The sequence below is a fragment of the Eretmochelys imbricata genome, chromosome 2 (assembly GCF_965152235.1).
Source record: "Eretmochelys imbricata isolate rEreImb1 chromosome 2, rEreImb1.hap1, whole genome shotgun sequence".
Classification (NCBI taxonomy): Eukaryota; Metazoa; Chordata; order Testudines; family Cheloniidae; genus Eretmochelys; species Eretmochelys imbricata.
This window is the reverse complement of record NC_135573.1, coordinates 239,838,301-239,855,494: the sequence shown is the minus strand read 5'-3', so window position 1 is coordinate 239,855,494 and position 17,194 is coordinate 239,838,301. Positions and strand designations below refer to the sequence as shown.

The 17,194-nt window shown below is 37.9% G+C and overlaps 1 protein-coding gene across 3 annotated transcripts in view; it reads left to right on the top strand.

Annotated features, from left to right (window-relative positions):
- The window catches only part of KIF5B (kinesin family member 5B), a 69,044-nt gene extending 53,605 nt beyond the window's left edge, over window positions 1-15,439 (top strand). The window contains exons 17-26 of one of the 3 annotated variants that reach the window (XM_077808284.1): window positions 272-389; window positions 763-824; window positions 911-1,020; window positions 1,730-1,831; window positions 4,809-4,869; window positions 4,963-5,034; window positions 5,141-5,245; window positions 5,717-5,933; window positions 9,582-9,714; window positions 12,449-15,439. In XM_077808284.1, coding sequence (XP_077664410.1) covers window positions 272-389; window positions 763-824; window positions 911-1,020; window positions 1,730-1,831; window positions 4,809-4,869; window positions 4,963-5,034; window positions 5,141-5,245; window positions 5,717-5,933; window positions 9,582-9,714; window positions 12,449-12,455 — 987 coding nt within the window. In that variant the 3' untranslated portion in view covers window positions 12,456-15,439. Of the gene's footprint in view, window positions 1-271; window positions 414-762; window positions 825-910; window positions 1,021-1,729; window positions 1,832-4,808; window positions 4,870-4,962; window positions 5,035-5,140; window positions 5,246-5,716; window positions 5,934-9,581; window positions 9,719-12,448 lie in introns of those variants that run through there. The other 2 variants (XM_077808283.1, XM_077808282.1) reach the window with 2 other exon arrangements.
- Window positions 15,440-17,194: the final 1,755 nt, after the last annotated feature.

The window sequence follows — 17,194 nt, the reverse complement described above, 5'->3', positions numbered from 1 at the left end:
AGCTTGCCTTTCTCTCATTCCATCAATGTATTTACGTGTGAGCAGAGGTTTTTGAAGTATTATGATAGTCTATACAAGGCATACTATGAGGGTCTTGATCCTGAATTGGGTCAAGCCTTCCTTTTTCTAAAAAAGGAGAATATTTGTATGCATTTGGTTTTCAGATTAGTTATTTTGCCTTTTAAAATTTTTAATATTTTAAGTCTTGCATGGAACTTCATTTTCATATGCCTAGTTTAAACGTAAATTAATCTCATTTTCATTCTGAAAGCATGAAGCCAAGATCAAGTCACTGACAGAATATCTTCAGAACGTGGAACAAAAAAGGAGGCAACTGGAAGAGTCTGTGGATTCCCTTAATGAAGAACTAGTCCAGCTTCGGGCACAGGGTCTGAATTATTCTTTATATTTAAGTATGTAACCATTAATGTGGCCATGCAGTATGCATAACTGGCATTGGAGAAGATATGTGGTTAGTGTTTGTCTTATTAAGATAGCAATCTAGTGCTATATAATGTGTAATTTAGAAGTATTAGAAAACAAAGTAAAGTAGTTAGAGATAACGTATTTGGAGACACTTGTCTGAAAGAACTATTCAGAAAAGGATTAAGATACAGATATAAGACTGTACCTTAATCTGTCTGCATACGAAAAACTTCATGCAACCTAATTCAAGGTTTAAAATGAAACGTAAGTGTAAATCTGATAGTTGTTCCTATGATTGACTAGGCTCTGTAACTGAAAACTTTATTTTCTCATTAGAAAAAGTCCATGAAATGGAGAAGGAGCACTTAAATAAGGTCGAAACTGCAAATGAAGTCAAGGCAAGTTAATGTATTTTGCTGTTCCTTAATAATTTTATATAAAACTTCATATTTTAAATAGTAAAACAAATATTTTTTTTCTATAGCAAGCTGTTGAGCAGCAGATTCAAAGCCACCGTGAGACCCATCAAAAGCAAATTAGTAGCTTAAGAGATGAGGTTGATGCAAAGGAGAAGCTTATTACTGAACTCCAAGAGTAAGAGTTGTGCTGTTAAAATATTTTATTGATTTTTACTTAAATTTTTATACCTAGCAGATTACTGAATTCCTTAGGATATTAATTTCTGGGTAATATTTGATTATTCTGATTTAATTAGTTCTTCAGTTAAGTTTTTAACCATTCTTCATAGTAGTGAGTAGGATAACTGTGGTGTCACCTGAGGTACAGTGCTCAAAGCAAAGAATGTCATCCTTTTTTTTTGTTTTCTTTACACTGGTCTGTTGGTGCTGAGTTTCAGGGTTTCTACAAGTGATGAGTAATGAAAAAACAATGGCATTTAGCATTTGGAAATCCTAACTTTAGTGTGGATAAAATAAAGATAATATACTAAGCATCTATTGGTATAGTGAAAAAACCTTCTTTCCAGCATTGTAAACCTGTTTAATGTGAGCATGACGCTTTGATAAAGAGTTCATTCATTTGACAGATCATTTCATTTGCTGATCATCTATCAGATAATCAGTCCTGTGTAACAATTAGTTGCAAAGATTTCTGATTAAATTTATAATGCAGTCTGAACAGATTCCTTTTGGACCTTATAATCCTTTATTAAAGGGAGCAGAGCACTTTCTGTCTCAGCTTAGTTTTGCTAAGAATGGCATATAATGATGAAGACTTGGAGCATTGTTGGAGTATCATTATGTTTCTATATATTTGTATATTAATCCTAACTTTCTGTGTCCAGCCAAAACCAGAAGATGATGCTTGAGCAAGAACGTCTTAGAGTTGAGCATGAGAAACTGAGAGCTACAGATCAGGAAAAAAGCAAAAAACTGCATGAACTTACGTAAGTAATAATCATACTTCAGGCAAGAAAATGTGTGGCTGCAAATCTTAAAATTGTAAATACTAGTGAGCTGAAGTGGTGTGGGAGATGTTCATTACTTAACACATTACTAAGGATACGATTCTGTCACAGAGGTCACGAGTTCTGTGACTTTCTGTAGACCTCTGAGACTACTTCTGAGGCAGGGCCGGAGCAGTTGTCAGCCCTGGGCTGCTGGAGCAACGGCTGCTGGAACAGCTGACTGGTGGCCACCCGGGGGTTGATGGAACAGCTGGCCACCATCCAGCCCTGGAGCAGGGGGCAGGCAGAACTGGCTGGCGAGGGGACACTAGAGCAGTGGCTTGGGTTGGGTGAGCGGCAGCGGTCAGCCCCTGCAGGGCTGGAGCAGCTGCAAGCCCCAGCAGCTCTGTTTGTCTCTCTCTGCCCCCCAAGGTCGTGGGCTTCCATGAATTTTTTTGTTGTTGTTGTCCGCAGCCTGTCCCTGACTTTTACTAAAAAAAATACCTGTGACAGAATCTTAGCCTTACACATTACTTAAAGCCTCCAGAACTCTGCTTATTCTGGCTCAGCCACACCATCTATAGTCATGATAATTCCTCCAGTATTAGAATGTTATATTAGTTTGGTGCCACTTTGCTTCAAAGAATAGTCTGTGTTTTAAGAGAATTGTTTTCCCTCCCCATGGCAGCCACAGTTACTTGAGGTTTTTATTGTGATTTAAGAATTCCGTTACTGTTCTGAAGTGGAAATGGGCTACTACTTGTAGGATTGTTCACTCATCTTTAATATTTTTTCTTCCTCTCATCTCACTGTTCTCCCCTTCCTCTTTTTAAAAATCAAAATCTGAAAGTGTGACCTCATTCTGAGGCACCCTTCCCCCTCCCCCCCAAAAAAATAAACATGCTGCCATTTAGTTGGCTGTAATGCCATTTCTTTATGGGAGAACCATTTTGGATTACCCACATGCCAAATTTAAAATGGGTAATGGTTTGCCCAGTGCATGCAAGATTGAATTCTCGTATAGACTTCTTCAGGAAACTAAATAAACTGTTTAAGGGAATTGGTTATGATGGCTCAAAATTGGATGTACAAATGTAAAAAGAAATTTCTCTAAATGCCTCTAGCCAGAGGAGCTCTCATGGATATCTTTTTAAAGACTTTGTCCAAAAATTCATTGATTTATGTGGGGATTGGGACACAGAACATATTCTAGTTTACAGAAAATTGGTGAGCATGTATTTGGAAGGGTTACCAGAGAGTTGAATGCATTGTTTTATTGACTGACTTGTAGAACTATGTAATTTACATTTACTGGGTGTCATGTTTTGCCCTGTAGTATTGTAGTTTTCCATAAAGACAAAACCTGAAATTTTTATTCATGCCTGCAAACTTGTAGGAGATTTTAATTTTGTGTAGCTAAAACTTGAAAATCAGTTATGAACTTGGTTACATTGGTCTGGGAGCTGCTGGTTAGTCAATGACCAATGGCAAAACAAAATCCCTTTTAGAGTGATGGCAGCCAAAGTATGTCTAAGGTCTAATATTATCAATCATCAGAGATTTTTAAACAAATGCCCTTACACCAGTGGAAAATGCAGCTTTGTTTTATATCCTGGTAGGTTACGATTTTTTGGCCCATAAAGTCACTTCATTCTAACTCTTGCTTTATGTCCACATCCCTAAAGCTTCAATTCCAACACAATTTTTGTATCTGCCATCTTGAACTGTAGGAGTTAGAAACTCTGGTGCTGTATTTATACCATCTGAAAGCAACTTGGGACCAAATTATATCAAGCATTAATCTCTTAATCTAGCAGTTCCTCATACAGTATGCATAACTGAATCATATGAAGTTTTGATGGCATGAAGTGTAAGATTATCACAATTAGATGATTTTAAAGTGTAGGCCAAGGTATTCATTTTTAACTTTTTACAATACAGTACAGTATCATAAATGTGCATGGCCTTTTCAAACCAAAGACCATGCTGAATACTAACAGTGTAAAACTTCTCTAGTCTCAAACTCAAAAACATATTTATAAATTTGCTGTGGCTCCCTCCAGATGAGATCTGAAATGTAGTTGGAGCTCATGAGCGTTTCCTGTTGCAGCATTAGAAGTGGTAGAATAGCTTAATCAATTTAGACTTTTGGTGATACTGGGTGGGAGGAAATTGTTGTTATAAAGACAGAAAAAAAAAACTTGCAAAGTTTGGTTTCCTTTCTCCTTAAACCCAACACTGATTCCCTACTTTTCACCCTTCACTATGTTTTTGATCAAAATACAGTTCCTGGGTCCTTTCTCCAGTATTCTGCCTGAACTCTCCAATTGCCTCATAATTTGAAAGAAGCTGAAACCAGAGCCCTTAACAATAAAGTTGATGCTTATTTCTCAGGAACGAATCTTACATAGGATGATTGAGAGAGCCCTATAATGTGATTGGTATCATTAGGCTGTTGTATCTTTTGGAAAATGGAAATCTGAACTGCTCATATATAAAGAAAGAAATCAGTAAAACAACATGAAAAGTTTTTTTCAAATTGAATAAATCCCTCAGCCCACCCGCACATAATATCTGTTATCTCCTTGACCAGTCAATGTTAGAAATATTTGTAGGAACAGTAGATCTTTCCAAGCAGTGGCTCTGGACCTATAATCAGAACTTTTCAACCTCTGGTATGTTAATATAGCTGTTTTAGGATGTTCTATAACTCAGCTGTCTGAACTGACTTATTAAAATCTCTTTTAACACTAATTGTATACAAATTTTCTCACCATATCCCTGCTCTTCTGGTCTTGGGCTCTTGAATTCTCTGCCATTTGTGACTGATTGTAGGGTGGTTTTGCACTTTGCATAATTAAGGACTTAATCTCCTTTCATTTTGGAACCTAAAATAGGATTTATAAGGTTTGTATTTTACACAAATATAAATGTTTAGCTGTATTAATGTATATATATATTGTGTTTTGATTGTTAGGGTTATGCAAGACAGAAGAGAACAAGCAAGACAAGATTTGAAGGGTTTGGAAGAGACTGTGGTAAGTTATTACAATGTGTACTTAAGATAAATGCTTGTAACTTTTGTTCCTGTTAAGAATTGTAAGCTGTAAAATACTTATTTATTGTTTTAGGCAAAAGAACTTCAAACACTACACAACCTTCGGAAGCTGTTTGTTCAAGATCTGGCTACTAGAGTTAAAAAGGTAACATGGCATGATAGCAAGACTTGTCTCTATTTAAATGTGGTAGTAAGTAAGTGAGCCTAACTAATTTAATGTAATGTATCACTCTTTTCTGTTATTACCATAGAGTGCAGAGATTGACTCAGATGATACGGGAGGCAGTGCTGCGCAAAAACAGAAAATTTCCTTTCTTGAGAATAATCTTGAGCAGCTTACAAAAGTCCACAAACAGGTATAGTAAAACTTAAGACTAAATGAAATTAACTTTAGAACTTCAAAAACTGTTCCTTGTTCGAGATGTATTTTAAAGGTATAATGCATGTGTACATATTTGTATCCTGGAGTAGTTGTTCATACACTTCAGAGATGCTTGCTTGTCTCAAATTTTAACTTCAATTTTTAATATTAAATACATAGACTAATGTATTCCTGTGAAGGTTTTTTACAATTTAGACTGAAATGGTGGTGTGTTTGTGTATATATAATACAGTGGTATCTATCTATAGTTAAGTGGTGTAGTTCTGTTGACTCTTAATACTTAACAGGAAATTTTACTGCTCATATTTATTATTTTAATTAGTTTATTCAGTTTAAACTTTCAACAAAGTAAGTATTGTCCCGTCTATTATGGTTACTTTCATCTTGCTACAGTGTAATTATTATTTTTTCAGGGAAAAATTAAAGATATTTTGCTTATCCTCAGCTGGTACGTGATAATGCAGATCTTCGCTGTGAGCTTCCTAAACTGGAGAAACGACTTAGAGCTACAGCTGAGAGAGTTAAAGCTTTGGAGTCTGCACTAAGGGAAGCCAAAGAGAATGCATCTCGTGATCGCAAACGATATCAGCAAGAGGTAGACCGTATTAAGGAAGCCGTGAGATCCAAGAACATGGCCAGAAGAGGACACTCTGCACAGATTGGTTAGTAAAGAAAATACCGCAGTTTCCAAACATGTTTTGGTTAACTTTCCTTTCCTTTCTATTCTTCTTCTTTTTGGATAACTTAAGGCCAAATTCTGTCCTGCATACATGCCTGCAGCTCCTAGTAATGTCAGTGAGAGTTGCACATGTGAAAAAAGGCAGGATTTATCACTTAGTACAAAAACTGCAGAAGTTAATTTCAGTGTACAGTACATGCAAATATTGGTAAGTCATTGCTTTGTTGACGTGATTTGTCTCTTCGGTGGGTGGGCTTTCACACCATATAAAACCTCACCTGCATGGAACAGTAACTACCAAGGTGAATGTTCTGTCTCCTTTAAAAACAAAAGTTTGAACATAAACAAAAAATTCTATAATTTGCTCTGCAAGTCTTTATTATAATTTTGTGATGGCAAGATTACGAAGTGGCTATCAAAACAAGGGAAGGGACAAGAAACTTAAGTGTACTCAATTTCATTAGCAAATTAGTAATGCCTTTGCTAAAGTAACAAACACAATTTTCACAGTACTTTTTTGGTAATTGATTTGCTTAGTTATGTATTTTGAATAGAAGGATCTCATCAAAACTTGACTCTCATGTCTCTCTAAAACTGGAAAATCCAAGGAGAAAATGCAAGATCTAAGACTTCTGTAATTCAATGTTTTGAACTTAAACACAACAATCCTCATCAACTTCCATTCCGAATGCAAGGTCCATTCTTTCAACTTTGTCTTCTCTAATATCAGTACAAAGCAACATGTACTTAAAAACAAACAAAAAAAGCCCAATCTCAAAACACTCCATTGCTTGCAAAATTTCCCCTCTGGCGAGGATGAGAACAAAACCACATGTGATGGATGTTACTCAAATCTCTTAATGCAAGACTGTAAGGCACTTGGATACTGTGGTGGTGAGAACAGTATAAGAACATGGAATAGAACATACATTTTATTAATTTATAAAAAATTACCCTAATTTTCACTTTAAACAGTAGGATAGGTACAAGTTACTATGTGCAGTAATTATCATAATCTGTAAAGCCATTCCTCTGCATGCTTAAATATTGAAGGTGCTTGCCAATCAAAATATAGTGCTTTTTACTCAAGGATTTAATGCTGTGGCTTAGTACCTGAGCAGTTATCACCTACCATGATTTATTACACAACATAAAGAATAAGATGGTATCATCCCTAAAAAGAGGATGTTGCCCTGTGGAATTTGTTGCCAAGGGATGTTTGTGAAACTATAACTGGGTTCAAAAAAGAATAGGTAAGTTCATGGAGGATAGGTCCATCAATGGCTGTTAGTCAAGATGGTCAGAGATACAACTCTGTGCTCTGGATGTCCCCAAGTCTCTGACTGCAAGATGCTGTGACTGTATGACAGAGGATGGATCACTCAATAATCACCCTGTTCTGTTCATTCCCTCTGAAGCATCCGCATCTGCCACTGTCAAAAGACAGGGTACTGGGCTAGACAAACTATTGGTCTGACCCAGTATGGCCATTCTAATGCTGGGAACAGAAAGTGATTAAAAGAGTTAATCTCTCTAAAATGTCTTGCATTCACAGAAATTGGTAAGGCTGGGAAGAAATGTATGCTCAGAGAGCAAGTTCTGTATCCAAAAAATGATATGAGTCACTAGACAACTCTTTTATAGCTCGCATTAATCCAAAATACCAGTTATTAAACAGGAGTTCACTTGACACAAATTCTTCTATTATTTGTGGGAAGTCACTGAAAACAATTCTGATATCCGATCTAGCTAACCTGAGGGTGGTCTAACACAGCATTATTATCCATTTTTCTTGTGTTATACAGTAACAGCTTTCAACCTCAGATTTCAATGGCAGATTAAACAACATCAAGAGTATTTGCTTATTTAAACCTGAAAACACAGTAGAATCTTGCCAATCTATACTTTAGTAAACCATCAGTCTATATTGAAAATGGATTTAAAGATTTGTTGCTCAAAGAAGTAGGAATCTGGAAAATTTTCCTTGTGCTGCTGGGGTGGGGCCAGTGCAGTGAGCGAACGTTCCCCACTGGTCAATAGCAGAGCACCACCTCATCCACTAACCTTAATCCAGTCTTCACTGAAGCCCTGAGACAGGACTGGAAAAGCTTTTCCCATCTTGCCCATCTCCCCCAAAAGCCATACTTCTGAAATGGGATCAGGATAAACCCTGCAGAAAGTGTCTTATGTTTGCTGCAGAAGTAGGGGGGAGAACTGCTGTATTAAAATGGTTTTGGTTGTGCAGACAGTAGTTGGCGTTGAGGGGGGAAAATAGTCCCTTATTTCTGCTTCCTCTTAGATCACCAGAAGGACAAGGGAATGGGGAAGATTTGAGGGTCTCTTTCTACCTTTGTCACAGAGCATAGGGAGAGGCCTCTGATACGCTAGAAAAAGGCCCTGGGCTGACCTATTCAGAGAGTGGCTTTCTGTGAAAGGCCAACAGCTAGCTGGACAGGGAAGGGGGGAGGTAAACTATTTTAGTCCAATTTTGTAGAATTGTGCATGCAGATTTCTCTGAGCATACCAACTTTAACTATAACACAAGCACAGAGCTTCTTGTGCTTCCAAAATCCCAGTTTTAGAGCTGTACCCTCTCTCCTACTGCTGAGGTCAGCTAGGCTTGAGAAATTGCTCCAACTTCAGAGCCCTAAGAGGAGAGTGGGACATGTCCTGGGCCTATTTTATGATTTTTGCTATAAATTGGGAAAGGATGAGGGAGAAAAGGCCCTTCCCATGCTGAGTTGCTGGAGAGTGATGGTAGTGCTCCTGTCCCTGATCTCCCATCCTCTCCCTGGGGGATTCCTAAAGAGGAGGAGAATCTGTAGCTCGATAAGGGCCATAGCTTCATTTTTGTCAGGGCGTAGCAGCTGTTTGCCAAGATAAGACTTCACCCTGCTAGCTTTCAGCCTAGGCCCCAAAACTTCTCCAGCTGATGCTGTCAGCTAAGAAGATACCTAGTCAGGATGTAAGAGAATGCATAACCACCATGAACCCTGTTGCTATATATGGTGATCACACTGGCAGATCTTTTGATTCAGCTTTTTGAAGGGAGGATCTGACAGAAACTGCTGAATGCCTGATGTGGTACACCTTAGCCATTAGCAAAAAGTTGGCACCTCCACCTTTGGATAGGGCACAGCTTCTGCAACTGCATAACTCAAGAAGCTCAGATATAACAACAGCAGAAACTTCAGTAGCTTGTTTTCTTGATGAGGCAGAATCAGCCTGGTTGGGCCTTAAGGCACAGAGTAACTGAATTTGCACATAGTTCTTCACCTAGTTGGTTTTAAAAGATACTTAGACATCTAAGAGCAAGCTTTTGCCTACAACAGTTGTTGCAGCCTTGTGAACCTAATTTTAATTATCCTAATTAGCATTCATCTGTTTCATACAACCAATCATATGATACATCACCTGAGTATAACAATGTGGTTGTTATAATCCCCAAAACATCACTTCCTTAGATTTTAAAAATGTTTTTCTCATTTTAGAAAGCATGATGCAAATAGTAAAAATATGCATTTCTCAGGGTGTCATAAAACAAAATATTAATGAAGTTAAACAATAAAAGGTCAAATGATTAGAATTGCTTGGTATATGATTTCTAACAGTCACATTTTATTTCGTGTAGCTAAGCCTATCCGTCCCGGCCAGCATCCAGCAGCTTCTCCAACTCATCCAAGTGCAATTCGTGGGGGAGGTGCGTTTACTCAAAACAGCCAGCCAGTCACACTGCGTGGAGGTGGAGGACGGCAGGATAAAGTGTAAGTTTCTCTTAGTCTCTAAGGTGCTACAAGGACTCGTTGTTTTTTGGTGATACAGACTAACATGGCTACCACTCTTAAATCTTTCTCGGGGCTGTTTTTTAGTGTCTCCTTAAACTACTGTATTTCATAGTTTGTGTTCATAATCCATCCAGCTGTGTAAACAAACCACTTGAATATTCTGTGGTTATATCTTGCAACTAGAGGACTATGCTAAAATCCGTAAATAAGCAGCCCATACTGTTGCCTCCTTTTGTACACCAAAGTCCAGTTGTGTAGTAAAGGGGCAGTTCTGGGGTTAGGAATCGTACTTCTAATTGAACAAAATACAAAAGCTGTAATGTATAGATCAATTTGGCACAACCATACTACATAAAACATCGAATGTAGATGTAAAAATACTCTTGCTGTTTGAGTTGAGTTCTCAGTGTTACTTTTTTAAAGTACTATACAAAGTGCTTCAGTGGTCAGATTTTCAGTAACTGAGATTAGTATGTGATTTTAAAAAAAGCATGAGAGTATATATTACAGCAAATGAGCACTTACTGAAATCAGTGGGACCCTTCACATACTTAAGTACCAGTGTTGATATGGGGCTTTAAAGCATATTTTCACACTGATAGATTCATGGCAGTTAGTTGGTTGCTCCCCTCTGCTCACTGTAAAACATCGGCCTCATTTCGAGTATTCCATCTGTCTGAGCATCTGCTGCACAATTAGTTTTCTGTATTGAAACTGTCTGCGTCTTAGGTTGAAGCACAGTTAGAGCCCTGCAGGTCTTCAGATCCTGTATATGTAATAAATCTCTCCTTAAAGACTCAGAATTTGGCTTTTATCTTAGTTCCATTCTTTCCTAGTTACTATTAACATATTTTCTAAAGTTTTCCTTTACACTGATTTAAGTTATTGAAGGCTATTAGGGGTTATGCTTTTTGTTTCTGGGATTAGAGAGGGGCCAGGGAACAGGAGTGTGAAGTACAAGATTTTCAAGTCCAAGTCTCTTAAGTATCAGACAGCGAACTGATGCTGGCTGTTGATTAGCACCTAGATACCCTGGTGATTGGCTGTTTTATAAATACTCAGATCGTAGTTCTCTCCCATTGATAGAATTTGTATATTGACTTTCTCTTACTCTTATTGCCTATTGAGCTGTCATCTCACTTGGAAAAGAAAAAGAACTTCCGCTCTTCGTAGCTGTATACTAGTTGGCATTGGGAAATTCAAGCAGGTAGACTGTTAGCTGTTAGACTGAGTTCTTAAGTTTAGCAGATTAGCCAGCTAAGAGAGATAAGTGACATAACTTTTGAAGCCTTAAATTTTTGTTTTCAGTGCTAAGAAAATCGCTTCTGCATTAGGTTATTACAGTACTCCCCTGCGGGGAGAGTGGGGGGGGAGGAAAAGAGGGATAGTCATCTGGGCTAGTTAGAAATGAATTTTTTAAAGTTTTTAAAAAATGGAAGAGTTGTGAAACTTCTGTTTAACACTGGGATCTGCAGACCTCCCATTGATGTTGGTAGTAAGTTCCATGTGTCCATCAAAGGCATGGTAATGGCCCCTTGTATTTATGCTTTTCACATTTAATTTTACAGAGTAAAAAAACATTACCAGTGTATGGACAAATGAAGTTGTGCTCTCTTTGAGCAGTTACATCAGTTTTACCACTGAAAACTCATAAATTACTCCTCAATCTGCAGATCATGTCAAAAACCTTATCACCTGTTCCTCTCTACCTCCCCACTTTCCAGCCACCCAACAATGGTATTTTGTTCTGAACAGGTGTGTGGCAGAGTGTGTGGGAGATTGGAAATGTAGGTACATTATTTAACCATTTCTGCCAGGGTTAGTATGGATATTTCACACTTGAAACTTACTGAGTGGCAGGCTTTTAGGGGTCTTGGAAGAAACAGGGTGTCCACTTTTTAATAGGTAATGTAATTTAATTGTTTTCATGAAAAAATATTAATAAAACAAAAGAAGGGTAATTATTAGTCTATTACCCTTACACCCCAGCCTTTTGGGGATGACTAGTGGGTAAGGATGTCTCATTCCAAAGACCCCCTTCTTTCTAAAACAGCTGTAAAGATACAATTTGAAGAGCATCTTTATCAGGTGCTGCACCCAACCGCCACCCACCTCAGTGAAAATTTTACATGCTGAAAACTGCCAAAATATCAGTTCTAAGTAGCTGCCAAATTTGTATACATGGGCAATGGTCATAGGAAGTATTGGCATATTATGTGTTTGTATTAATATAAGAACAGCCATACTGGGTCAGACCAAAGATCCATCTAGACCAGTATCCTGTCTTCTGACAGTGGCCAATGCCAGGTACCCCAGAGGGAATGAACAGAACAGGTAATCATCAAGTGATCCATCCCCTGTCGCCCATTCCCAGCTTCTGGAAATAGAAAAGAAGACACAGGATAGAAAAGTCTTTTTTCCTGCCTTCCAGGGAATTGGCTACATAAAACAATCGTAATTACTGCAAGCTACTTATCTTCCTGTAAATTGTAGACATCAAGGTATTTAAAACAAACATGCCTGTTGCTCATTTTGACATTGTGAGGTATAAAGCAAACTTCAGATGGTCAATTTGATGAAACCGACTAAAGGTTGAATTGGATAGGGATATTAAAAATAGCACTAAGCACCTTGTTCTTAATTAGTATAAATGATTATATTTCATGTCATTGGCATATGTTTGCATATCTGTTTAACTGTTTTTTCTTTATAGTTGCTGAAAAGTAAATGAAATATGAAGATGATTGGATATCATGCAGAGTGTGTCATTCCATGACAATAATCTCTCCCATTGAGGATTGTAGGATTATTTTTTGAAAATGTATAAATTATACCTGGCCTGTACAGCGCTCTCCCCTCCTACAAATTCTGCTGATTTCCCAACAAAACTAGAGTGCAATTTTGGCGTCTTGAAAAAATGACATGTTACTTCAAGTGTAGCTCTGTCCATTACAGTTTGTCTTTCATGTCTTAAATTTAGTCTGCACTGTGCCAAGTTGAATGTATGTTAAGAAAATCTTAGTTCAAATTTCCTAGCTTAATTTGTGTACATTTTATTGTCTGAGGGAATGTGGAACAATGTTGACATTTTTTTCGTTTTGTTTTTTTAATTTTTACCACTTTAAATAACACTACTTTTCCCACTCTAAATTAGAACAGCACTGTGCATTGAAGTTCTCCTTAAGTGATGTTCTATGTAGCCAGGACTAATATTATTTGTACAGTGTGGAAATACTGAAGTGTGCTTATGACAGCTGCCATCAGGCACTTAAATCTTGAAACCACAGAACTAAAGATTTCAGTTTGAACAAGGCTGTTTAACTGTTATCTCATTAAGTACCTGTAATGTTATTTTGAGTTAAATACTGTACAAGTAACAAGAGTAAACTTAAGTTTACATGGGAAAAGGCTTTGGCAATAGAATATTTCATCTGTCCTGTTCTTTATTCTATGCATAGCTTGATGGAATGAAACCATTCTGCTTCATTCTGATGAGCTTGTTCACTGTCACCTGAGTTGGACAAATGGATATTTTTCACTAATTTAGCATACACTGAAATGAGCTAGAGTAATTTAGGATTCAGTTCTTATGTTTCCAATACTGTATACATACTGGAATTCTTGAGATGAAATTTAAACTTTCAATTTGAGAAAATGAGTCAGTTGAAGAGCTGGATAATTAATTAAAATCCACTAATAATGGAGGCAAAGAAACATTTTCATAGCTGATACAGCCAGTAATCCCAGAGACGTATGTAAAAACCTGTGCTAAACTGAATTGTATTGTAATCTGTTTACTTCTAGAAATATTTAAATGTCTACTCTACAGTAGTTGTATCAAACTTTTTTCTTTTTCTCTTTGCAATATAGTTCTGTAGGATTGGCTAACAACAAATAAACTGTTTTGGTTTTGAGCTGATTTTTCAGAAGTTTTGAGCACCCATAACTTCCACTGAGATTAGGATCAGGCTTTTAATGTGGTAATTTCATCACTTGTGTAATTTATTCCTAGGGTTTTAGCCACTATATTTTTAGAACAGTCCTTCTCAAAAGATAGAAATGTTACCAGATCTTTGAGAGGGAAGGAACTTAGCGATATGAAAGAGAGTTCAAATAGTTTTGTCCTGAACCAGTTAACGTTATCTTTAATATTAGTGGTCTGACCTTTTTTGGCTATTCATCAGGCATAATGGAAACCTAAAAGCTCCATAAGGACCTCAATAGTAAATCACTTTTTTAAAAACTTTTTATACAAAGTAAAATATTTGTGCTATGATATAGCATACTCAAATCTTAGACCTTAATTCAACATACTTTTTTCTGTTTCCTTGCTAACTACTGCAGCTTGACTTTTGTAATAGGTTAGATTTTTAAACCTATTTGTTTGCATCAGCCAGAAATCCTCAATGTTTTGGAGTTTTCAACCTTTAAAGACCTATTTTTGCTCTTTGGAGTGTGTTTCTATCAGTCCTAATCATGCAAATTCTTCTGAAGCATGATAAAGGCAGCATATCAAGGAAAGAGGACAGTGAAGTGGCAGTTATGATAGATGGTCTTAAATGGAGTCCTCCTAATGGAAACAGCCTTGTCCATTATCTCTGAATATTAATTGCACATTTTCAGACCTCTACATATTTTACTTTACACTGGCTAAAAACTGGCTTCCTTGGAAATATTCTCAGATGAAGCGGGATCTTTTTCTCATGTAGATGGTAGTTTCATTCCTGTAAGTAATGTATCACGGGTATTGGTGCTGAACATTGCTGTGTAATAAGCAGTAAAATAAACTGTAACTAGCATGTAGCTCAAAATGTACATCACTTTTTTTTATATCTAAGCTTTTTTGTTTTAAGCTTTTATGAAGTTTACCAAGAATTGCAACTTACAATTTTCAAAGGAATGGCTTTTTTGTTCTTTTTGATTCAGTTATGGTAGGTCATCTGGACAGGACAGTTACTGTTTTGTAAATTAAATCTGTAATAGACTGTTAAATGCTTTGCTGTTTCAATTTGCAGTCTGAGTGGTTTTTATTTTTATGTTCCTCTGGATCATATTTTTTAAAAATGGTTTAGAGTAGGAACTTAAATAAAGGAATAATATTTATTCATGGTGAGCAACTAAATTATTTGCATAACTTAAATACTGACTCACTGCTGTGTGTAACTCTAAATTTGACATGAGATGACAAGTCTACCTGTGGAACACAGTGACTTAATTTCAGTACATGAAGATGCATTAAAACATAATTGGTTTGGAGAAGACGCCATCTAGTTTTAACTTACCTGCATGCTGTAAATGTATCTGTGTTTAAATAAAGAGAAAAAAAACTTTGAAATGTAGTGAACTTTATTAAGACCTTGCAATAGTGTCATTGAGTCAGCTTCATATTAATACTTTTCACTTGGCAAGACAACATGTATTTTGTTGTGGGTTATAATCATTATACTCCACTTTATTAGAGCCTTTGTTGTGTAGTTAATGTCGGTTAGTGTAGGTGTTGGAAAAGATTATTCCATCAGTCTTAACAGTTTGCGTTTTTTCACTCTTGTAAATTCATGTTATGAAAAGCTTCCAAGATTGATTGCATCTTATTCATGACAAGACTTTTAAATATGGTGTGAGCTGCTTCAGCAGTGGATTTGTCGACCCACCACAAAGACAGAGGCATTGATAGTATATGCTGTTTTCCTAAATAAACTGATATGGAGAAAAGAGCTTGAATTTGATTTCCTTTTCACCAGTATCTTCACTGACTCCTATAGTTGCTTCTAATTAAGTATGAAATCAGGATAAAGCCAAAATCTCTCTTCTCTCCTCCTCTCTTCCTCCCTTCCCTCACCCCCCCCCCCAAAAAAAAAACCCCACCCCTCCTCAGAATGATTTGTAGGGGATTTGCTTGATGTAGAAAACACACAGGCACTCTAAACACACAGGCCTATGTGGTAGATGTGAGAAACTTCTAGGTATAGAGACTTCCCTAATTGTTCAGTGCAGCCCTTTCACTTGGCTTGTCAGTAATAGTGGTCACACTGAACTGGCTAAAGTCTGACTACAGCAGCCAGTTCCTTTTTCTTAAAAATGGGATAAAAGCACATCCATGGATATTAACTGCTATTTTGCCTTTAAAATACTTCAGTACACCATTTCCTGGTTATGGGAGAGAGTCATTACCAACCTTCCACTACATCCCCTTGGTTAGATTATGTTTCATAAACTATTCTAGAGGGCAGGTTAGAGAGACAGTGGGGAAGAGAAAGTATGCTGACACTGCTTCTCTCCCTCACCCCAGCAATTTGAGGAATGCAAAAAATGGGTAACAGGGCAGGAGTAAAGCAGTCTGAGGTCATAGGCAGAATGACAGCATGATGTCCTCCCCATACTGTGGCTGTGCTCTCATGCAACAACAGAGGATGCCTTCCCATTCTAGACAGGGATGGCAACAGGGAATGCAGCAACAAGGTCCCCCTACTTCAAGAGCCAGAGGGCTGCAGCATGTGAATCCCTAGTACTTTTACCGAGGGTATGTCTACCCTTAAAATGCTACAGCAGCCCAGCTACACCACAGTAGTGCTTTGGTGTAGACACTACCTATGCCTGTGGGTGGGGTTCTCGTTGGTGTAGATCAGTGTTTATCAAACTGTGGGGCACACCCCCTGGGAGGGGAGGTGCAGAGAGAAGGCCAGCCATGATGCGGGGCAGGGAGGGAGCACCATGCTTCCAGCCACACTCTGCCCTCAGACCAGCTGTCTCCAACCCTGTTCAACCTCCAGCCTCAGCTCCACTCCTCCCCTGCAGTTCTATCCTTGGCTGTGCCTTCAGCCCAAGCTCCCCAGCTGAGGAAGCCTTGGCTGTGTAGTAATTGGAGAGGGGGGCGCAGACAGATTCAGTTACTGGTAAGAGGGGGCGGCAGCAACTGAAAAACTTTGAGCACCACCTGTGTAGATAATGAACTTCCCTGAGAGGGGGTAGCTAAGTTGATGGAAGAATTCTGTGGACCTAGTGCTGTCTACGCAGGGACTTAGGTCACCATAACAATGCTGCTGAGGGCTGTGGATTTTTCACACACTGAACCAATGTAGTTAAATCAACCTAATTTTCTAGTGTAGATAAGCCTAAATGGACTGGGCCTATTAAACTCTTTTCCTGCTGCGCAGTCCATTGTAAAGATGGCAGAAGGCTCCACGAGAGCAGATGGTCTTGGAGTTAACACCCCAAATGAAGTGAATGGGGCAATTCAAATCTGAATTATTGCTTCCAGCTTTCTGCCCGCTTCTGGCAGATGTCAGTACACCAGTCATGCTCCATTCACATTTTCTACACAATCATGAGGTGAGAAACTTTTAAATGAAAGCTGACTGAATCTGTACTCACATGACTCCAGAAACTGGGGTTTTATGTGCAGACTTATAGTACATATGCCTTGATCTGGGCTTGCTTCAGCAGCAATTCAGGAAAGAAG